The sequence below is a fragment of the Myotis brandtii genome, unplaced genomic scaffold, assembly GCF_000412655.1.
Source record: "Myotis brandtii unplaced genomic scaffold, ASM41265v1 scaffold116, whole genome shotgun sequence".
NCBI classification, from domain to species: domain Eukaryota; kingdom Metazoa; phylum Chordata; class Mammalia; order Chiroptera; family Vespertilionidae; genus Myotis; species Myotis brandtii.
Window position 1 is genome coordinate 3,160,062 of NW_005354010.1, and position 24,845 is coordinate 3,184,906.

Genomic DNA, 24,845 nt, shown 5'->3' on the forward strand with positions numbered 1-24,845 from the left:
TCTAGGGCAGTGGTCGGCAAACTCATTAGTCAACAGAGCCAAATATCAACAGTACAATGATTGAAATTTCTTTTGAGAGCCAAATTTTTTAAACTTAAACTATATAGGTAGGTACATTGTTATTAACTTAATTAGGGTACTCCTAAGGCTTAGGAAGAGCCACACTCAAGGGGCCAAAGAGCCGCATGTGGCTCGCGAGCCACAGTTTGCCGACCACGGAGATAGGACATCATCAAGATAGGTGAAATAAATATTTTGTTATGTGCTGAAAAGCTTTAAGGAAAGCAGGCAGCGGGAGAGGGGATGCTGGAAGCAGGGACTGTGATTGTAGATAGGGTGGCCATGCAGGCTTCCTTTAAATTAAAAAATGTGATAGATGTGCTGGAGCAAGCCAGGTGGCTCCCTGCGGGAAGAATGTGCAAAACTGAGGGAACATCCAGTGCAAAGGCCCTGGAAAGGGAGCGTCCTGGATGCTCTCCCCTGAAATGAGGAGGTGCATGTTTGGGAAGTAAAAGGTAATGTGGTCTGTAAGGTAACAAGGGGCAGATCATTGTAAAGCATTACAAGTCAATGCAATGATGTTGGCTTTACTCTTAAGTGAAGAATTGAAGCCATAGGGGCATTTTGAACAGAGGAGCAGCAAGACTGATGAGAAAAACCCGCTTGCTCTGCTGAGAACAGACTGAAGGGAACCAACAGCGAAGAAGGGGGACCAGTTAGGAGCCTGATCTAATAATCTGCATGAGAGATGGCGGTGGCTTGGACTGAGGTGGTAGCAGTGTGTGGGAACCACGCCAGAGTCCCCAGATAGCCAAGGCCACTCAGAGTGTGGAAGGGCTTGTTGTTACTATGCCGGAATGTCCAAGGCCACTCTGTGCCTAGGCTGAGATACCATAAACAGCTGCAAAGCCATAACGATCTCATGGTACGCTGTGCCCTTCTGTAACCCAAATGTTTGATGTAACTATTGACACGAAGTCTTCTTTGTCTAAGGAGTAATATACAGGTTACTGACCAGCTAGTATGCTAGAGAGAACAGCTAGGAAGGGAAAAAGCCCGAGAGCTCAGATGGAGCTGAGAGCTGGTACTGCCATGATGTAAGTCTAAGAGCTCACATAGCTACCGTGTTAACCAGCCCGTGTGCTGGGCAGGGGAGACAGGAGAAGCAGCTGAGCCAGGAAGCTCAGGTATTGCTACGATGTAAGGTTGTAAGGCAGTGAGTTTAGAGGCAGCTTGCTGCTGCTCAGGTAATACAGAGACTGCTACTACTTTGTGCCTGTTTTATCCACTGTTGTGAAGGACTGTCTTGTCTGATGGCTATGTGGCCACTGGCTTCTGCAATAAAGACTCATTCTTACACACCCACAACTTCTCATGGCTTCTCCATGTAAGACCTGGTATCCTAGGAGGTCCAGCCCCAGGCAGAGGGGCTCGGACTCAACACCTGTAACCAGTGAGCAGAACATAAAGGAGGAGCTTGGACTAAGTTCCCAACAGTTAGTACAGTGGGCAGGGTTCAAGAAGGAGCCTGCCCCTGCATAGTCAGGAAGAATTTAGAAGAATATATGGACTCAGAACAACTCAGAGCAGCAGTGCTGAGAAGTGTTCTTGCTGGCTCTAACACAGTGGCTGTGAGAGGAACATACTAGATATATTGTGAATGTTGAGTTAATGGATTTACTGGTAGATTGTCTAAGTGTCAAAAGGGAAAGGTCACTCCAAGTTTTTGGCCTGAGCTTTTATATAGTTGCTATTAACTTCCAGCAAAGCACGTTTGGGTGTGTGTGTCAGGGAGGGGGCGTAATATGAGGACCTCAGCCTCGTCACATGTTAAGTTTAAGGAATGTAATTGGACTGAAAATGCTATAGCTGGTGACATTTCTTCACTCACCTTTTGGTTTTAAAACGGAAAAGATGATTGAGTAGTGAAAAGTACACATGATTAAACTTAGAAAACATATTCTTTGACAAAAAATGGGTGAATGAAACCTGTTTAATTTTGGTCAAAAATACAAAGTCAATAATGGCTGAGATGAGACTATTTCCTATAAAATAAAATGGTCAGGTATGCAAAAGTTGGGTGATGTGAATTTTACTTAAACCACATGACATTATTATAGAGTCTTACTAAAAATAACGAATCATACTGCTTTTGGAATTCTATGCTAACAGATAAAATGAACATAGGTTGGTCAACGTGTTGCAGTAACCAATGAGTATATTTTGATTGACAGTTAAGGGAATGTAGCCCTACATTCTATCAAACTATGTAGTGTCAGATTTCTGTCTCACTAAGATGGCCATTATCATGATCATTTGTGAGTTCAAAATACTTGCAATGGTTTTCCAAAATAACTTCCTGTTCCAGTACTAAAATTTTTCATATTTCTTTGCCTAGAATAACACAGTTCAGTCTGGTAGTCCTTTCCAGTATGTGAATTTATGTGGGTGTGTCTGACTAGAAATGTTGGTTTGTGTGGTGTGTGTATGTATTATTCTTAGGACTTTGCTATAGCTTAACATTTTTCAGTAAGAAAGAACACTCTTTTGGCAAGTTTTTTAGAGCACTGAAATGACATAAATTAAAGTGTAATTCTTATTCTTGAAAAATAATTTATCGCTTTATATTGCTGAATCATACTATTAGTCATGAAACCCAGACCCTATATTTGAAAAGTGACGATCTTATGTTTAAAGTATATTATTTGATCATTTCAAAGAATCTTAAGCAAGTCTTTATGTGACATTTACTTGTTAAATTAACTTTGTTATTTCAGATCTATGGTTGAAATTCATTCTTTGGGCTAAGAGTATGTGTAGAGTATGAATTCCTATGGTTCAGCATGCCAGTAATTTAGGGCAAGGTTAATAGAGTGGTTTTTGTGAGGGGAAAACAAATAATGCTCTTTTATGGAAAGCCTTTTAAAACTTTGCCTTGTTTTATTTCCCTGAACTATCAAATATGTTTCAGATATTTGTAGGAGATCCTAAAATGTCTATATGTTAATTTTTAGCATGTTTTTCCAGACTGATAATCCCCTGGTCAGCAACCATTCCTGGGAAAAGTGTCCATGGAACATAAGCTACTTTGAATATTAGTCTATGTGATAGTGGGAATAAAGCTTATAAGAGAGTACACTACCCCCCCCCCAAAAAAAAAGCAAGCTTATAAATTGATTTTTTTCTGAGTTACAGTCTCCGGTGGGTGAGTGGGTGAGCTCTGCCCCATGAAGTCACCCAGACATGCATGACAGCTCTGCCATCCCCAACACACAGTTTCCAAGCTTGGCCCTGGCTTGTCTATTTCTAGGTGAAAGGCAAAGGAAAAATGAGGCCAGGGAAAGGGATTTTGTAGATGGCTAGGAAGTTGCCCACATCAGGGAGAACTTTGTCATGGGGCCACACCCACTTACAGGGAATTCCAGGAAATAGATTCTCCAGCTGAGCAGCTAAGTGCCCAGGAAGAACTGGGAGTGAGTCTGGAGGGACAGCTAGCAGGATCTGCCACGGGCTTAAATAAGTAAAAGACAAAATGCCCAGTCAATTATAAATATTTTCTAAAAACACAGTCACTTTGTTGAAGTCAAAAACAAATCTATTTTCCATAAATATTTTTTCTATTTTATGATCTACTCATCAAATGATATACTTGTATCATGAGATAGTCGTAGCATTTCAGTTAGTACTACTGAATGAGCAGAGGGCACCCCAGAACTAAACAAGAGTTACTTTTGAACCTTGTGTTGTTCTGATTTACCTAATAGATTCTCCCCATAAGTGAAAGTCATTAAAATTTTGCTGTTTTTAAAATTTTTGACCTGGAGTTCAAATGATCTCCATCTACTCTTGTTAGACAATAATTAGAGAAACATAAAGGACATGGAGAGAAGTCAGATAAATGTCTTTTCCCAGCACAAACAGAAATATAAAAGAACCATTGATAATCCAAAAACGCAGGAATTTTCACCTCCCCTCCCTTTCCTCGGGCTAGTCTGTTTAATTTTAAAAGCAGAATCTTGCTTTTACAAAGTATACCAGACAGGAATTTGTTCAAATTCCTCAAAACCAAGCCAAGAAAAGTTTCAGAAAGTTCAGACATGTGTGGCAAAGTGGAAAGAACATAGTTTTTGGAGGCAAGCACAGATGCAGGGTGATCCTCCTCCAGACACTCCATGCTGAGTGACCTTGGGCAAGTTTCTTAGCCTCCTTGAGCCAGTCTCCTCATTTATAAAATGGGAGCAGTAAGAATGAACTTGCCGGTTCGTTGATATAAAATAAAACCATATAAAGGACCTACCATTAATAAGATGGTTCACTCCATCTGTGTAATCTTAGAAAGTCCCAGGGAGCTCCATGTTATTGTTTTTTTAGCTTTGTCCCCAGGAGTAGTCCATGGTTTCTCAGGCTACCATCCCTCTGTCCAGAACCTCACCATTCTGAGGCATGGGTTTTTCCCCATGAGACAAAGGGGAGAGAAACACCCAAAGATTTTCATAATGGTGGCAAGAATATGAAGCTGGGACTCTGCTCTGGCTAAGTTCATGGCAGTGATGGCCCAGAACAAGCTGCTCGTGCCTGCTGATTGCCACTAATGTTGTTGGAACAGCACGGGCTCCAAGCCTGCCCCATAGTTGGCTCTTTCAGCAACTGGAGGTATCTCCTCAAAAGCCCGCCTTTTACATCAGAAATGAATGCCTTATATTGATGGATGAGGAACAATGAGTGTGATTATTTACCCACTGAATAATGACTTCAATACAAGATTAATAAAGCTTTAAATAATTATTCCATATTTCAGAAATATTTCTCTGTGTGTTGGGTAGTGTTAGGTAGTGTTTCCTGGGATGATTTTTCTGTAGTTCTCTTGACCAGGGATAAAATGTTAATATCACCCCATCAGGCACAGTGAAAATGCCTGATTACTCTCTTCATGTCATGAGCCAGATCCTTGCTAGAAAAGGTTGATTGCTGACCAAATGAGCTCTGGTCTGGTGCAGCAGTCTTGCCAATGTGCCTAATGGGAGTGTGGAGAGGACACTTCATTCCAAGCATAAGCAGGCCAGATCACAGCTGCCCGAAGCTCTCTGGCTTTGGTTAAATTTGTTGTTCTATTATATTTAAAAAAAAAATACTGGAATCGTAGCCTGTGAATGACTAGTTTTTTCTTTCTCCTTCTCCACTGTGTTATTATCAATATATTGTGTGTGTATAATGCTGCCTAAGAGTTTATTGTGAAAAATCAAACAGTAAAAAGACAGATATTAAGGTGTACGGAGAAAAAGTTATTAGTGGGTGGAATTGGCACATGGCACAGTCCTGGTGTAAAGTCGTGCGCTGCAGGAAATCTCTGTTCTCAGAGCCTCATCTGACCTAGGGAAGGGCAGTTAGATGACTGTCCTTCCTCTATTACAAAAGCTGAGAAAAAGGGGCTAAGAAACTACTGAAGGTTACAGCCCCAACACAATCCCAATCAAAATCCCAGCAAGTTTTTTTGTGGATATCAGCAAACTGAATTTAAAATTTATAGGAAAATGCAAAAGTCCTAGAATAGTCAACATTATATTAATAAAGAACACAGTTGGAGGGCTGACACTACTCAAATTCAAGATATAAAGCTACGGTATCAGAGTAGCATTTGTATAAAACAGAAAATAGATCAATAGAACAGAATGAACAACAAATATGGTCCCACAAGTGGTGAATTGGTCTTTGATCAAGGAGCAGAGGCAATTCAATGGAGAAAGGATGCTTTTTCAACAAATGATGCTGAAGTACTGAACATCCACAACAACAACAACAACAAAATGAATCTAGACACGTCTAATATACCTTTCACAAAAATCAACTCAAAGTGAATTATAAACCTAAATGTAAAATGCAAAACTATAAAACTCTAGAATATAGCATAGGAGAAAAGTCTAGGTGACCTGGGATTTGGCAATGGATTTGGTTTTGGCAACACCAAAAGCATGATACATGAAAAAGAACATTGATAAGTTGGAATTCCTTAAAATTAATAACTTTTGTTGTATAAAAGACATTCTTAAGAGGATACAAAGACAAGACAGACTGAAGAAAATATTTGAATAACACATACCTGATAAAAGACTTGTATTCAAAATATATAAAGAACTCTTAAAACTCAATAAGGAAATACACAATCCAATTAAAACATGAGAAAAATATCTGAACAGACATCTCACCAAAGAAAATACACTGATGGCAAATAAGTATATGAAAATATACTCAACATCAGCTGCAATTAGAGAATTGCACAGTAAAACAAAAAGATACCACTACATACCTATTAGAATGGCCAAAATCCAAAACAGGAACACAAAATGCTGGCAAGAATGTGAAGCAACAAGGACTTTCATTCACTGCTAATGGGATTACAAAAATGGTACAGACACTTAAGGAGACATTTTTTCAAGTATTTTTACAAAGCTAAGTCTTACTATCCTATGTAATAAAAGGCTAATATGCAAATTGTCTCTTCGACCAGGAGTTCGACTGGGAGTTTGACCAGGGGTGGTGTGGGCCTGCCAACCTCTTATGGCCCCCCACAGCAGGCCCCATCCCCAATCAGCCCCCCGACCCCGATCGGGGGTGGGGCTGGCCTGCCAACTGCCCACAGCCCCTCCCCCTGGCCAGCCCCCGCCCCTGATTTGGGCCAATGCAGGGAAGGCAGGCCGGCCAGCTGGACCCCACCTGTACACAAATTTGTGCATTGGGCCTCTAGTATGATATATTTTGCTTGATTTTTGAAAAATAACATTTATTTAGTGCTTTAATTTTTACCATCAAGTATCATCATTCCCAGGATGGTTAACTGGCTGACCCAATGTCATGTAGCTAAGAAGCATTGGATAGATTATTAGGGAAGGTAACTGAAAGCTAATTATGGCTAAATGTAGTTTGTATTGTTTTTTTAAGTCAACTAACAGAAAATGAATTTTCAGGAAACTTTTTTGATCTAAAAATTCTGGTTCCTCAGAGGCAGGGTGGTATCTGTCATGACCTCTCCTTTGCTGCTCGTAGTCCCAGCCTACATGGAAATTGCCAGCCAGGGGCAGGGGGTGTTTTAATTGGCATGTGGGCTCAGCGTCCTTGGAGCTGTTCTACTTTAATACCTAAACTTCCCTGCCAATGTCAGCATCCGGCCTTGTCAACACTTTTTTCCATTTGTGAACACTATAGTTAAATCTTTCACCTCTCTTTTTCTAGAAGTATTTTATATTTGGAACTTAGAAGTTTAGAAATTTTCTGCATCTGAAGAAATATGTTTCAACTAAGGATCTTTATTACTTATTTAAAAAGTTTAACAGAAATATAAACATATATATGCTTTTTATATATGGCCTTTGATTTTACAGCAAAGCTTTAGTGCTATGAACAGTGAGATTTAAGGTAACAGATAAAGTGATTTCACCAGTGAGGCAAGGTTGTGCCAAAAGAGTGCTTATCTGGAAAGAAAGAAAAGGAAGGAAGGAAGGAAGGAAGGAAGGAAGGAAGGCAGGCAGGCAGGCTCAGTGTCCTTGGAGCTGTTCTACTTTAATACCTAAACTTCCCTGCCAATGTCAGCATCCGGCCTTGTCAACACTTTTTTCCATTTGTGAACACTATAGTTAAATCTTTCACCTCTCTTTTTCTAGAAGTATTTTATATTTGGAACTTAGAAGTTTAGAAATTTTCTGCATCTGAAGAAATATGTTTCAACTAAGAATCTTTATTACTTATTTAAAAAGTTTAACAGAAATATAAACATATATATGCTTTTTATATATGGCCTTTGATTTTACAGCAAAGCTTTAGTGCTATGAACAGTGAGATTTAAGGTAACAGATAAAGTGATTTCACCAGTGAGGCAAGGTTGTGCCAAAAGAGTGCTTATCTGGAAAGATAGGATTGAAGTTTTGAGAAATGTTTAAAATAAAGAATTGGCCAAAGAGTAATAGTATAATTAAAACCTGTTGTATGGCAATGCAGAGACCACTATGATATTGGCTTTACTACAAAAGGGAGGGAGGGAGGGAGGGAGGGAGGAAGGAAGGAAGGAAGAGAGAAAACTTAACCTAAGATTCAGCTAAAAAACATAAGGTTTATAATTGCATTTTAAAGTGCTCAGAAGAAAAGATGTCCTTTTTATTTGTTCTAAGTTCTGGAATGGCAAATTAAAAAATGTTGCTTTGTTATTTCAAAGGCCACATGGCAATCCGCAGGTTGAATGTGTATGGGTCATTAGTTGAGCATGTGAATGGATTGTGTGAAGATTATTATAATCATTAGATTAACGTCACAACCTATTAGGGGAAATAGTTGAGCTAATTATCTTGGAAATATAGTTTAGTAAAATTAAACATCATTTCAAGGCATAGAAAACATTGTTCATAAAGTCTTTATTCCTTAGAAACATCCCATGTAATTTAAATCTAGCTGGTTTCCTATTCAATAAACCTCTATAATTCAGGATGGGCCTTTCATTCTAATTCTGGTCTGCTGACCTTACCCACATTTCATGTATATAGATACATTCATCCTTAGTGGCAAAGATTTATTATGTTGAATCCAGATGTCCACCTTAAGAATACAGGTCTCTCACTGTTGTTTGTTTTTATTGTCTCATGACAAACAGGTGTACTTTATAAAATCATTGTTGGGTAAAATTTACTGCCACAGATCTAACTATCAGGATCTGAAAGTACAGTTCACCTGAAGAGTTCCTGGTGAGGTGACGTGGGGAAATTTGGTGGAAGAAAAACATTATAGAAAGTGCAATGAATCTCATAACTGACCATTGGATCAAATATTTTAAATATGTGGTTAACATCTGTATAGAGATTTTATACCAGAGAATGGGGAAATTACCAGACAGTGAAGGAAACTGAGAATTCACCAAAACAAAAAGAAAAGATTTCAATATAGATTTTATCTTCCAAAGGTGACCTCAAGCTAAAAGTTAGAGTTGAATTTGAGAAGCCACCATGCTGTTTGAAATGTGGTTGTTGCTATTTAAATTCCATTGTTGAGACTACACCTACCTGTGTCATGAGTAATTTAACAGATTTCTATTCAACATCCTGCTTCATGGTCCTGACAGAACCAGCATCATGAACATGGACTACAGATGAGTCCATTTTTGTCTGTGTTTGTCCATGAATACATCAGTGTCCTCATCTTGATACATACACAAAATCTGGAAAACTTGCAAAACATGTGCATTTGTGGTTTGTCTTGGAATAATTCAGAAAGTACCACTATAGTTTTTTGGTAAGGAAAAGTTGGTGCTATTTATTTCATTCAAAATATGTGATTTTAAAAAAAACTTAGTTACTATACTTGTGATAACTCATTCTGCAAACTAAGATTCCCCCCAGGATACATGTGTGTATGAACAGTCATCTTATACAATTGCACGTAGTGAAAAAGAACTAAGATTTTTCTTCCAACGTGTAGTGGTTGAAACAAAAACCCAATACATATTAATGTAATAGTACCAATAAGCTACCGATATGTAGCAAATAGGTTAACAAATGATGTGTCTTAGGATCTAAAAGCCTTCAAAAATCTTGAAAGATGAATAAAACATCAAATTCAAATGCAAACTATTATAAATATAGTAAAAAGAAAAAACATTTTTAGGTCTCTCATTTGGCCCAAAATTGTTTAACGTCCAAACAGTGTATAATAAGCCAAAGGAGAAATTTTGATAAATCTCACAACTCTTTCATTTTTTCCTGTGTTAAGTGAGGAAATTCAATTCAGTTTAAAATACTTAATATAAATCATATGCAAGGCCTGGAGCTAGACACTGTAAGGCAAAAGCTACAGAATCAGAAAGACTATCATGTTAGAGACGTGGTTCTTAACCAGGGCAGTGTTCCCCACTGGGGATACTAGGCAATGTCTACAAGCATTTTTGGTTGTCACAACGGAGGGATGCTGTTGGAACCTCGTGGATAGTCAGGGGTGCTGCGATGCACAGGATACATCCCTACAACAAGGCATTATCCGTTAGTGTCAAACTTAAGGAACTCTTGGTTAGAGTGTCAACTAAGTCAGTGGTGCCTCTTTGTTGGGTAAATTTATTTCCATTGAAACTTCAGAATTTAAATAAAGTGAATTCTATCTAAATTCAGACTGACAGTACAACCTACCTTTGAATGGTTTCAGCAAATTTCCCTTTAAACTATGCCGTTCTTCCCCCTCCCCATTATTTCTGTGGTTTAATAATAATAATATTGCTCTATGGAGCAGTTCTAGATTTTAAAAATAAAATTTAAGTGGGGAACAAGTTATATGTATGCAAACATAGCATAACAAATGAAAAACAATGAAGCACACCCATCCCATCCTGAACAAGTTGTATTTCTAATAATGGAAATGTGCAAAGATCAAGCTCTGTATGTGTCCTCTTCATTGGCCACCTTTCAGGATGGACTGTGTAGTCATTGTAACTGTTTCTGAGAAAATAACCATCTATTTGGAGTTTAGGATGGGGATTACACCTTTCCATAGTTCAATCTACTGGTTAGTTCAGTGAGGTAGCAATAGATCACAGATATTCATGTGTAGTGGAGGAGGGATATGCAAGTTTATTTTTTTTCCAACTAAAGGGAATACTCAAACTGGAATGCAGCAGTGGTAAAGACAATCGGCTGATTCTCCAAAAGGGCGAGGTCGAATCAGAGTCAGCAGGAGGAGCAGGAAGAAAATCATCCTGCTCTATGAGAGAAACTGATGTTCTTGAGTGACAAGAATGTTGTCATTATGCACTACACAAATACAGTTCTATTCACAGGTGGGAAATGAAGCCAGACAATCAATTCCATTTCATAAAACACACACACACACACACACACACACACACACACACACACACACACACCAAACAAAAAACAACCCACACATCAGGTTGGAAAGGTTAAAAGACCAGATAAGAAGACAAGTATCTGTAGCAGGATGACCCAGGTAGAAGGAAAGGTGACTCCCTCAGAGGTGCTGTGGGGACTAGGAGAAATAACAGGGAATATTCCCAGGACACAGTCAATTTTTCACTTTTTTCATGGAAGAAAGAATCAGAAGACAGTGAATCAGTAAATATAATCCTAGACAAAATATATGGGACTATAATTTTGTTCAGAACCATAAAAAAAGTCCTCTACTATGTCGCAATCCATGCAGTCTGTAGAAAGTTCCAAGGTGAATATTTATTCTTTAAATGTAGGCTTGTGGGTCTTCTTATCAAAATAATTCAGACCATCAAAGAAAAAACAAATGAAATTAGGGGGATTGATGAGCTAAATATCAATGTTGTGATGTTGCTTCTTATACAAGTTGAATTTGTGCTTTGAGAGTTTGGGGGGCGTCTAAGAAAATTGTGCTGCTATAGGAGCTTCCTAAATATATTTTTGGAGCAGGCTTCATTGTTCTCCAGTGAGAGAATGCATTTTTATTCCTAGGCACTATTATAGAATCATTCATTTAACAACAACAAAAAATGTGTTCTGCCCTGACTGGTTTGGCTCAGTGGATAGAGCGTTGGCCTGCGGACTCAAGGGTCACAGGTTCGATTCTGGTCAAGGGCATGTACTTGGGTTGCGGGCACATCCCCAGTGGGGGGTTTGCAGGAGGCGGCTGATCGGTGTTTCTCTCTCATCGATGTTTCTAACTCTCTATCCCTCTCCCTTCCTCTCTGTAAAAAACCAATAAAGTATAGTTTTTAAAAAAATGTGTTCTTTTCAGCTCGTACCATAATTAAGATGAACTAAAAGTGTTCTGTACTGTATCTAGAAAAATATTTTGTATGTATTAATGTAATATTTTCTAGAAATTTCACATGATAGATCAAACAGTAGAGGAAGACTTTGCTGTTTATATGTATCATAGAATTTTAAATTTACATATGCTTATGTGTTTTAAGCAAATTTGGAAATCAACAAAACATAGTCAGTTATAAAATAACATTCTTTTCCCGCAAATACATATTTGAGCAATATTCATGGTGAGAAAGAATTTATTAAAAAAGCAAATATTTGAGAAATATTTGTCTTAATTATATGATAATTATTTAATTTGTCAACTCAGTGCTTCTCAATGCCAGGCTAGAAGTGAAAGATACAGTTTTAACTTATTGTGCTCATACCTAGAGAGGAAGGAGGACATATTAACAAGTCAGTGTGATAAGTGACATGATACAGGTGATCTCAGGGGTCTCCAGGAGGACTGAGAACAGGCACTAGTGTCGATTGCAAGCAGATGAGGTGAGCTGGGCTGGATAGCCACAGAGTAGTCGACTAGGAGGACAGGGTCGGGGTCAGGGTGGGAGGGCAGACAGAGATAACAGGATATGCACAATAAGTTTGAGCAGCTAGTTTTTTCCTCAGGTTGTCTACTCTCAAAGAAAATAGGACTATCATACATTTGAATTTTGTCAGTTTAAATATTGCTCAACAATTGGAAAGTCTTTTCAAAATTGATTTCCTTTTCATACACTTTGCAAAGTCAGGAGTAGAAAGATGATGAAGAAAGACTGCCTTACTCAATTGCCTTTGCTGCAACTCAGTAAAATCTTCAAAGCCTTTGACCCAGTGTGGTTCATATATATGGGAAACACTTTCTTCAACAGTCAGCATTTTCTTCAACAGTCAGCATTTTCTTCAACAGTCAGCATTTTCTTCAACAGTCAGCATTTTCTTCAACAGTCAGCATTTTCTTCAACAGTCAGCATTTTCTTCAACAGTCAGCATTTTCTTCAACAGTCAGCATTTTCTTCAACAGTCAGCATTTTCTTCAACAGTCAGCATTTTCTTCAACAGTCAGCATTTTCTTCAACAGTCAGCATTTTCTTCAACAGTCAGCATTTTCTTCAACAGTCAGCATTTTCTTCAACAGTCAGCATTTTCTTCAACAGTCAGCATTTTCTTCAACAGTCAGCATTTTCTTCAACAGTCAGCATTTTCTTCAACAGTCAGCATTTTCTTCAACAGTCAGCATTTTCTTCAACAGTCAGCATTTTCTTCAACCTCTCATCATTGATCTCTCTCTCTCTCTCTCTCTCTCTCTCTCTCTCTCTTCCTCTCTGAAATCAATAAAAATGTGTTTTTTTAAAAAAACCTTTAATGGTAATTCATAATGAATTTCTGTTGCCACATTCCCATTTTAGTTCAAATAGCTAGAAGAAAATAAGGGGTATAAATTTCTTGTTTTAGGTTAAAATTGCCCTTCATATTCATTCCATAAGAGCAAAAATGTTGTACGTATTTAGTATATCTGAATTATTAATGGAAACAGTCACTTTTCTTTCCTGTTGACATTTATTTTTTATACATGTTGTTCTCTAAATCTTTCTCTTAAAAGTCATCTTCTTGCATGAGCTCCTCAATATACTATAAATTTAGTCACCATAGACCCTCAGAAAAAAATGAACTTTATTCAAATTAAAGCTAATAAAAGAAAATATGCAATTTTTGACGTCTCAGTCTCAAGCAGGAGAAAATTTAGGTAACATTATAAAGAAAAATAGTTTCAGACCTGGACTTGTTGACATGGGTTCAATATCTGGTTCTATCACTTTTTACCTTGGACAAATTAATTAACTCTAATGACCTTCACTTTTCTTTTCTATAAAATGTGATTGATAGTATCTGCCCTTTTACCCACCTACTTACCTACCTAATTAGAGATTAGCATTTAAGTATATATAAAAGAGTCTCGAAGCTAAACGTGTTTTACAAATTCTAGTTGTTATGGCAAAGACGACCAATGTACAAAATATTCTTAAAGTGAGAGGCACTACATATATGAAACTATATTTTATACAAAGTTACTTAGTACAGATCAGTGCATAACAAACATTTTCTAAATAGGTTATGCTTTCATTCTCTCTCTCAGCTTTTCTTTCAAGTCTGTTTATTTCCCATTTGGTCCCATTTACTGCTAGACTTTTCTGCTATTCTGCATGTGTTGGTATTCAGTGATGTCTGATTATTCTTCCTGCATGCACAGGCCCAAAGGGACAGTCAGTTTTCAGCCAACTTCAGTAAACTACGTCTTACTTTGGACATTTAATCAGATGCATATTCTGATTTTAAATTTCTGTGTGGTTAGAGCATGCGTAAGTGGATATTAGTTTTATATACTATAATTAACTGATAAATTTATATAGTGGAATTTATTGTGGTGCCAATATTTTCAGTTTTATGAATGACAACATGTATCATATTTGTCTTATAAACAACTTTAATTCATTATTATTATTTCTGTTTTCTCACAAAATAATATCTAGCAATTATCTCCAATTTTTATAATAATAACTAGAGGCCCAGTGCACAAAATCATGCGTGGTTAGGGTCCCTAGGCCTAGCCTGTGATCAGGGCCATGTTCTGCCCGTTTGCCAGTCCCCAGTTCCACCCCACCACTGCCACTGATCGATTGGAGCCTGCAGGCTGGGGCGAGGGACCAAGCAGTCTGCCTTCCTCCCGCTCACCAGTTGCCACTGCCACTGATTGATCGGAGCCTGGCCACCCTGATCAGGGTGTTGGGGGCAATCGGCCCGGATCAGGCCGGTTCGCTGGCCACAGTGGGTGTCATAGTGACCAGTCTTTAGGTCATTATGGTCGTGACAGCATTACAGTCTCTGGCTTTTTATATATATAGGTAGTACTAAATTGTATTAAGTATACACCATATGCCAACCCTTTAAAGAAATAAAATCATTTAATCTTCACAACTCTTGAGGTATGTGTTATTCCCCCCCCCCCCCTTTTGATAGGAAAATTAAGCCATAGAAAAGATGTCCGGAGGCAGGATATCATCACAGTTAAACATGCACACCCCTTTTTCAGAAAGACTGGGTTAATTCTTATTCACCTATTATTATCTGTACATCCTTAGTCAAATCACTTACCCTTTTTGTGCTGTAGTTTTCCCATATGTAAAATGGTGAAATGATAACACAAACTTCCTAATTTGAGAATTAAACACTGTCTTTCCTCTGAATGGCATTTTAGGTTCTCTTAACCATATGTTCAAAAATCTGCCCACATATTTATTGTTCATTTTATTTCTTTCCATTATCAGTGGTATTTTTAATGAGACAATTCTCTCAGAAAATACAGAGTACTATTTGATGATTTAATACCTTACATTTTGGTATTTAGTAAACACCATGGAATCCAAAGACAGGCTCCAACATTTTAATTTTTGGAGCCTACGATACTTTAGTCTCCCAATGAGAAAGTGATTTCAAGTGAAACCCAGTTCCCAGATTTATTTCATTTTGGTTAAAACTATAGCAAGTACCCGTTAGCACTCTGCAGGTGTTAAGCCCCAAGTGGCATGCTTACATGATACACATTCCTTTTTAATATATCGCTACTTAGCTTAAATGTTTACTTCCTTTCACCATTATTAAATGCACTTACCAGCTAAAGATATAACATAAAGTTATTTTATTGCTAGAGCTATTAAATTGTCCTAGCTTGAAGTCTGAAAAAACTTTATCAAAATCCTAAGAATAAGAACAATAAAATCTTGCATGTTATTTTAGCCTTTTAGAAGGTCATTGAGAAAATGATAATGTATCAATATTGATTGTGCTTCTGGAAAATGACTTCTTATATCAAAAGTCCACCATAATTCAGCCTGCTCTCCTCTCTCTTGCTAGGCACCAGTATCTTCACAGTCTATGAGGCCGCCTCCCAGGAGGGCTGGGTATTCCTCATGTACAGAGCAATTGACAGCTTTCCCCGCTGGCGTTCCTACTTCTATTTCATCACTCTCATATTCTTCCTTGCGTGGCTTGTGAAGGTACTGTAAAAATTCATCTGTGATTTCTAACAATAAACTATGTGCTTTCTGACAGCTTCTGTAGATCTTTTGTTTTAGATTGCGATTGCCCTCTCTCATTCTCATTACCATTTGGTAAATGTGGCTTGTAATTTTCTTTCAGAATGTGTTTATCGCTGTCATCATTGAAACGTTTGCAGAAATCAGGGTACAGTTTCAGCAAATGTGGGGATCAAGAAGCAGTACTACTTCAACAGCCACCACCCAGGTACAGTATCAGGGGTTGATGTCACCACCCATTTAAACACAGACATTTCTATCTTCACCATCAATGGGACTTGTTGGAACTTGAGGGAGCCCTGTTACAATGGCCTTCTGCAATCAGACTCACTGAGGGACTCATTAAAAAATGGAAGTGCAAGGACCCACACCCTGAACAACCAATCGGGCTTTCTGAGTGATTTGGGCAATGACATCTATACTTTTAGCAGCTCCCTGAGTGGTTTTGATACAAAACTAGATGGCCACCATACTTTTTATGTACTTTTGATTTGATTCTTCCATCACCAGTCCTTAAAGGGCTTGCAGATAAAACATAGAAACTGTGTAAGTTCCCATTTTTATAAATGTTTATTCATATAATTGAAAACCAATACAATGGCACTTATGTATAGAATTAGAATTTTTGGAAATTTTATTTCATTCAGAATGAACCAATCACAGTATAGCAAATTATGAAGGCCACTCAACCCCAAATGCATGCCTGTGATTTTTGAGAAATCACTACATATTTGGAAGGCTTCTCCCTATGCTCCCAAGAAGTTGGAAGTGCCCTAGAATTTGACAAAAAGTAGCAGGGCAGTTGTTATATGAGAGGGCAATTCAGATTCAATGACTTTGTTTTTGGTTTGGTTTTGTGTATTTGTGTTATGTTGTATATGTGTGTGTTTAGGAAGAGAAAGGACAGGTTTATATACTATCTTCTTCTAGTATGAATCTTTATAAAAGAGAGAAAATAAAAATGTATGAATTTAGAATGAAATTATTTTAATGCCTTGTAACTATTATTTTGTAAGTTTTTAAATACTTTTACAGGCCTATTGGTACAAAGGTATTTGTGAAAGATCCAAGGTACACATTTTATTTTTAAAATTTTCAAATTATTCTTCTAATAATTATATGCTAATGCTATTAAACATGCGAATATTTGGAAAAGCCTTTTTGCAGCATCTTTATGATGCTGTGAAAGTTTGAATTGTCTAGCCAATTCATTATAAATGAAATAGTAGTAATATTATTCAGTTTTGACAAACAACTATTCAGATTTCCATGAAAGATTTTTAAAACATTATCTAGGCTATTTCACAGGTAGCATGTAGGAGACCCTCCAAAGAGTCAACCACATCTAGTTCCTGTTTCTTCTCTCATCTCTTTTAGTAAGCTATGAGAAGTAATAAAGTTCCAAGTTCATTCTGACATGTCTTTTAAGTAAGGTGACAACCTCTCAAAGGTGTTTTCCGCTCTATATTAGAGAGAGAGAGAGAGAGAGAGAGAGAAACTTAATGGATCACAGAACTATGAACTCAGCACAGAACTTACATCAGTGTTCCTGAGAGATGACCTAACATGTCTTTAAAACCATATTATGCTTATTAAGTGAATCTTATTTATAAAACCACAGCTGGAAGAGTAGTGTTTGGAAGTGCCACCAAATCAGCCAGCAGTTACCATAGAAAGTGAAATGTGAAGAGACTGCCAGCAGAGTTGTACAACGTTGTTTTGATGCAAAATTGTACATAATCTGGAGGAAGAAGCTGGTAATTTAGAGTTCTGTCAGATATGCATCTTGGTATTCAGTTAAGGTAATCACACAGAGAATTGTGAAAAACCTTCATTAAGAAAAATGCTGTGGCTGAGGACCCGGTTGCTAAGCAACTGATGAAGCTCCTGCAGCAGCCCTTGGTGCAATACCACTTGAGCTGCCTGGAAACAGGCCCAGCCCCTCCCTGCCCCGCCCCGCCCAGCCAGTCTTCAAGTGGCCCAGAGGCTGTGTGTGTGAAGAAGGAGAGAGACATCATTTGCCATGATTCTGTCACACTTGTAAAATCTGACAGAACTCTGTGCACAAGAAGCTCTCATTCAATGGTTTAAAACAATAAATCACAATTTCTAAGTCTAATAAAACAGATAGACTTTAAGAAAAGAAAATAAAGACAGTTGTATTGTAAAGCACACAGCTGTTCAGAAATGAAGTCAGTTCTTGCCTTTCTGTAGTATTTGGAACACTTGCTGCTTTTCTATATATTATCCTCATAGAAGGGCTTATAGGGTCCTGGGCTTGATGCACCTATGATATTTAAGTCTACAGATTTTCCCGGGAGGCTTTGTGTGTAGAAAGAAAATTATACACATCAACAGGATAAGGAAGGGTCTTTCTGACATCTTAGGTGGTTCAATAGGAATTTGCTCTGATGTGGACTGTTCTGAGGCAAAAGAGAATCCCTGGTGAGAACTGTGTTGTTTATTAGTAGGAAGAGGCAACCTGCCTCAGAGTCACAGCATAGGAACAAATTACAGAAAAAATAATGCTAGAGGTCTTATGGAGGCCACAATACAAAATGTAACAGGAAAACAAAAGGAAAGTGATGTGGATATTTTCAGATTGGTAATCATTAATTTGCCTGAACTCTCATGGGGATGGTGACATTTTATACCTGCATAATTATCAGACATGGGTCACTGTGGCCACACATTCAGTTGTATCTTGGGTTAAAGTGCAAGAGATTCATACAGCCATGATGTAATAGCCCCCTGTGTCCCTCAACACATACTACCCATGCCACAAGTTTCTAAGGATGTTCTCCCTGAACTGGATTTTGAATTATGCAGATGTGCTGGTAGAAATTATTATGGACAGCTCTGGCTGGTGTGGTTCCATTGGTAGGAACATCGTCCCTTACACAGAAAGGTCACAGGTTTGATTCCCAATCAGGGCACATACCTGGGTTGCAGGTTCAATCCTCAGAGGCAACCAATCAATGTTTCTCTCTACATTGTTTCTCTCTCTCTCTCTCTCTCTCTCTCTCTCTCTCTCCCTCTCTCTCTCCCTCTCCCTCTCCCTCTCTCTAAAAATCAATGAAAATGTCCCAAGAAGTTGTATGCATATATGCATAGCCCATGGACACAGGCAATAGAGTAGTGAAGGCCAGGGGTGGGGGTGGGAGAAGGGGTCAATGGGGGTAAAAGGGGACATATGTAATAGTTTCAACAATAAAGATTTTTAAAAAATCAATGAAAATGTCCTCAGGTGAGGATAAAAAAAGGACGAAATTATTCTGGACATAGTAGTGTCCCTCTATCCCAGTCCTTTACTCTCATTCCTCAGCTATCTGCTGCTGCAGCCATGTGGTCTTCTGATGGAGACTGATGCATGGTAAAGAGGAGCTTATCTTACTTTGCCTGAAGTAGGACGAAAAGAACTGCTAAGACTTAGGGCCACACAAGGCTACGTTTTATTGTATAGTGATGAGACACAATATTTATTGCTCTGGCACTCAATTCATACCTAAGTTTTATATGTGAATCATGGTCCAATAGAGTCATATTATGGGATTGGTAAGTAAATATTCTGATTGTCTAAAGAGAGTCATAATTTCTGGGTCTGTCATGATCTCTGGTTCAGCACGCTTGCTGGCTTATGTTTACTGAATTAATATTCCCTAATTAAGACATAAGACTGCAAAGGATAGAATTGATGTGTAGGATCAAAGAACATTTAGGAGTTCTTCTTCCTTTTTAGTTCTGTGAACATGTAATTCTTGAAATTTGAATACCTACAATACCTAAACAACTTCTATATGAATATGCAGTGCTGGGTTAAAGTAGAAATGTGTATATGAAAAGACATACAATCAAAAAAAAGAATTTAGTCTCCAAAAAAGACTGTGTACAACATTATGCAGAATGACAATACTTGAGTAAATCTTTGTTTACTGTATTCCAAGACCATTGTTTTCCACATGCATATACATCTTTAAAATAAGTGAGAAAGCAATTTAATGAAAGCAGTTTCTGGGAAGGTCTATTCTAGCATGACACAATAGTGATTCTAATAAGAACCTGTGGCAATGGAACAATATACTCATCATATGTGAGAATTACATTTTGTGAGGCTGAGGTCATTGAATATTATTATTTAATAGTGAAATCAAGTGTAGAATCTAATTATTTTGTGTTATATTGATGATTAACTATTAACCACAACTGATTTTGAAAGAATCCAAAGAGCATAAGAATTTCAAATTAATTTTAGATTTTTCTTTGCATTAATGTGTACATGTATGTGTGTGTGTGCACATACTACAAAGGACAGAAAACCCCAAGCAGCTTATGTAAAACTAGAGGCCCAGTGCATGAACTTTGTGCCTGGGTAGGGTCCCTAGGCCTGGCTGGCAATCAGAGCCAATCGGGGCCTTCCAGCTGCTGGCCAGGGCCTTCCTTCATTCTGCGCCACCCCCTGGTGGTCAGTGCACATCATAGCGAGCGATCGAACTCCCGGTCTCCCGGTCGAACTCCTAAGGGGACACTTTGCATATTAGGCATATATATATATATATATTTCTTTGCATATTAGGCATATATATATATATTTTTCTTTGCATATTAGGTATATATATATTTCTCTCTCATGTCAAGTTGGAGGAGGTCATTTGGAGTTGGTGTGGTAGTCTTCATTGCCACGTATCCTAACTCCTTGCACTTTTTGCTCCACCTTGCATAGTCTCCATTCCCAAAGTTGCCTCATAGACTGAGTTGGCTGCTATATCTTTAACCCTCACATCCATATTCCAAAAAGCTGGAAGAAAAAAAAATAGAACATTTCTGCTTACTTCTCATAGGCTAGCATGTAATTACATGGTTAAGATAAGTTTCAAAAAAGGAAACCTTATTTCGTGTGTGTGGCTTAGTGATCTCATAAAAATTTTCTTACTTTGGAAGACAGAGAGAAGAGAGATGGAGGGACAGCTGGCAGCCCCTGCCACTCTCCCCTAAGGACTTGAGTCTCTAAGGATCCCTGTTTTGAGATATCCCATCACCTATGTCACAGAGCTGCTGGTATATTAACCAAGCTAAATGTTGTTTCATAATCAGGAGGACTCGAGAGAAATGGAACATGTTTGCATTTCCTTCACTTTATTTCATACAAAGAAGTGACCCTGAGAGAACACTTTTACAAAAATTAAATAGATTCATTTGATTTGGGTCCACTGGAAAAGAAATAATTTAACAGAGAAAATTGGTCTGCTACTGATCAAAGCAAATGCATACCCCAGGAATCCTTTGTGCCATGACAAGAGAGTACAGGCTGCATGTACAGAGGGGCTTTAGCTAGTCACTGATAGGACTGCTTTTGTCCTTTCCTTTTGTCTTTTGTCTTTTTCTCCTTAAAAGGAGACTCCCAGAATTTTGACAGGAACTTTAAAAGGCACTTTAATAGGTTTGCATTTCAACCAGTGTTGAAATGAAATACATATTCTGGAATGAGCCTGTTCATAAGGGATGTGCTTAATTCTACCACTAAGAATGCCTTTTAAAATTAATTCTAAAGTGAGGAAATTCATTCAACCTGCCTCTCAGTCACAGAATAGAAACAAATTACAGGGAAATTAATGCCAGAGGTTTTGTGGAGGCCATAATATAGAAAGTAACAGGAAAACAAACGGTAATGGGATCTTTGTTATCCTCTCATATTTCCATCAACAAAACCCCTTTTGGACACAGAGTCAGATTAACATGAGGACATAGTATGGCTAAGATGTTTACTTATGTGCATGAAACAGCAATTTCAGGCAGGAATAAAACAGTGAGTGCTTGTACTGTCTTTTCTTAGAAAAATAAAATCCTGAATTTCACATTATCCCCCTACCACTCCAACACACACACACACACACACACACACACACACACACACACACACCTAAGAAATTGAAAGTGGGAAATGTCTTCCAGCTGAATGTAATATTGACAGACGACTAATTTTTGAGATAGTAGAATATGCAGTAAGATAATATCCTAGGCATCCACCAACCTAAATATCCAATTCAATGGATGTCAGATTTTAGTATCTGATATTAAGTATCCTATCCTGAATTTCATCACTTATGTATTTTAAGCCAAAAGAAACTACTTTTTCCCTTTATTAATATGTACATAAAATTTCTACTGAGCAGATTAATTTGGCCTAATTAAAATAATTCACAAAGTCTATTAAGTGACACGTCAGTCTCCTGTCATTAAAATAACACCAGCCTCAACCCCTATGCCACATGTTCAATTCTTATATTATTTATCCTGAGAACATTTTTCTGTTAGCTCAGTGAGAGGTGTCCACTAAATAGAAATAAAAATTCACCATTTCTAGTAAAAACACAACAGACACAATGTTTTGGAATTCTAATTTTCATTTTCTCCCAGATTTAATATATAATAATAATATATATAATGGGGATAAAATGCCTACTTTGAAGTCTTGTGGAAAAGAATATTTGGGCAATTATATATAAAATATATGTAAAACAGAAAGGACCTGATACACAATTAGTGCTCAATAAATGCAAGCTATTGCCATTTTTTTTAGTTGCATTAGATTTTACTTTTTATTTTTTTAAATTTATCTTTATTATTGAAAGTATTACAGATGTCCCCCCCCATTGTTCCCTTCCTCCCCACTCCCACCCCCTCCCCAGGCCTTCACAACACTATTGTCTGTGTCCATGGGTTATGCATCTATGCATATAAGCTCTTTGGTTCATTTCTTCCTGCCCCACCCTCCCGCCTTCCCTCTGAGATTCCTCAAGTCTAGTCCATGCTTCCATGTCTCTGGATCTGTTTTATTCTTTGGTTTATTTTGTTCATCAGATTCCACATATAAGTGAAATCATGTGATACTTGTCTTTCTCTGGCTTATTTCACTTGTGTTACTGTTATTCACTTAACTTTTCAGTGTTAAGATGAACATAATTGAAAAGACTCAGGTTTTAAACATAAATCTATAAGAAAACAAATCTTTGATAAAAAATATAAAATGTTGGAGATATAAAGTTACAGTTCTCAGTGTTCCTTACTAAGTGTCTCTGACTCATCTCCCTCTTTGTCTTGAAGATGTTTCACGAAGACGCTGCTGGCGGATGGCAGCTGGTAGCTGTGGATGTCAACAAGCCTCAGGGACGCGCCCCAGCCTGCCTCCAGGTGCAGTACAATGCCATTTTTAAAACTCACTTTGACTTTTATTTTATACAAGGAAATCCACAGCTCTCTAAGCTCTAGTTCTGCCCAAATTTGTGGTCCTGGAGTTAGGCAGTGTTTTACTTCATCCTGTATTCCCAGGACCTACCAGTTTTTAGATACACAGTAGGGATTTGGTAGCTATTGAATAAATGCACACAGGTAATAATAGTATGCCAGAAGTATTGAATCAGTGAAAAATGTTGTTGTCATATTAAATCATAAACAATACTTGTATTAATTCTCTATTTTTGCTGTAACAAATTACCACAAACTTAGTGACTCAAAGCAATACAAATTTATTATTTATAGCTTAACAAGTCCCAAGTGGGTTTCACTGGTATCAACAGGCTGCACTACTTCTAGAGGGAAAAACTGTTTCCTTGCCTTTTCCAGTTTCTAGAGGCTTCATTTCTAGGCTTCATGAAAGAGTCTGTGATGGTGTCTTCATAATACCCCGCCCCCAAATGGTTAAAAAGCCATCACATAATTTTGTCTTTATGAAGTCAAACTGTTTAGTTAATTTTTTTCTCTTGAATTGGAGACAGGGGGAAGGTAGGCATCCATTTTTGTGATGGCATGTCCTAATATGTTACCCTAGTATTCTAACCAGTATTTGTTATATTTCATCCAGTGATTATAGATATTAAGAGTCATGAGGTTGCGAATTTGTAAAAAAAAAAATTGTATAGGTCATCCAGTTTAACCTACAACCCAAGGAATATCTACCACAGCGTAGACTCTCAGATTTTAATATGCACATTAATCATTGGGGGCCTTTTTAAAGATGCAGACTTTGATTCAGTAGGTATGGGAGAGGCCTGAGATCCCTGCATTTTCAGTACGCTCTCAGGAAACTGATGGCTCAGGATTCCCAGTTTGAGGAGCAAGGCTCCCAAGTATTTTTGACAGATATTGCTGCCTTGGGGATGATTCTATTATTGCCTCTTCTTCGTATTTGGTCATTCCAGCTGTCACATACAGAAATCAGTCATTCTCAGATCAAAGCCAAAGTAAACATATATACAAAACTTCTCGGATTTAAAAAAATATATCAACCAAAATGACATAGCGATGGAAAAGAAATTTAAAAATTTAAGTACAAATGCAGGACCTGAAGAGTCTTATACTAAATATATATATACTAGAGGCCCAGTGCACAAAAATTTGTGCACTCGGGGGGGGGGGCCCCTCAGCCCGGCCTGTGCCCTCTCGCAGTCTGGGACCCCTCAGGAGATAACGACCTGCTGGCTTAGGCCTGCTCATGGGTGGCAGAGGGCAGGCCCAATCCCTAGGTGCAGCCCCTGGTCGGGCTCAGAGCAGGGCCGATTGGGGAGTTGGGGCGCCACCCCCTGTCATGCATAGAGCAGGGCGGATCGGGAGGTTGCGATGCCCGCTCAGGGTAGGGCCGATTGGGGGGTGGGGGCACCGCCCCCTGTCACACTCAAGGCAGGGTTGATGGGGAAGTTGCAGCGCCACCACCTGTCACGCACAGAGCAGGGCCAATCAGGGGGTTGGGGCGTTGCCCCCTGTCACACACAGAGTAGGGCAGATCAGGGAGTTGGGGCGCCACACCCTGTCACACTCAGGGCAGGGCCAATGGGGAGGTTATGGCTCTACCCCGTCACACACAGAGCAGGGCCGATCAGGGGGTTGGGGTGCCTTCCCCTGTCATGAACAGAGCAGGGCAGATAGGGAGGTTGTGGCCCCGCCCCCTGTCACACACAGAGCCGCAGGGCGATCAGGGGGTTTGGGCGCTGCCCCCTGTCAC

At 38.4% G+C, this 24,845-nt stretch overlaps 1 protein-coding gene across 4 annotated transcripts in view; it reads left to right on the forward strand.

The window, feature by feature from the left end:
- NALCN (sodium leak channel, non selective) overlaps positions 1-24,845 on the forward strand; it is a 298,496-nt gene that overhangs the window by 87,683 nt on the left and 185,968 nt on the right. For all 4 annotated transcript variants that reach the window (XM_005858192.2, XM_005858191.2, XM_005858194.2 and 1 more), the window contains exons 8-10: positions 15,669-15,811; positions 15,954-16,058; positions 22,952-23,038. In XM_005858192.2, the coding sequence (XP_005858254.1) occupies positions 15,669-15,811; positions 15,954-16,058; positions 22,952-23,038 (335 nt within the window). The remainder of the gene's footprint in view (positions 1-15,668; positions 15,812-15,953; positions 16,059-22,951; positions 23,039-24,845) is intronic.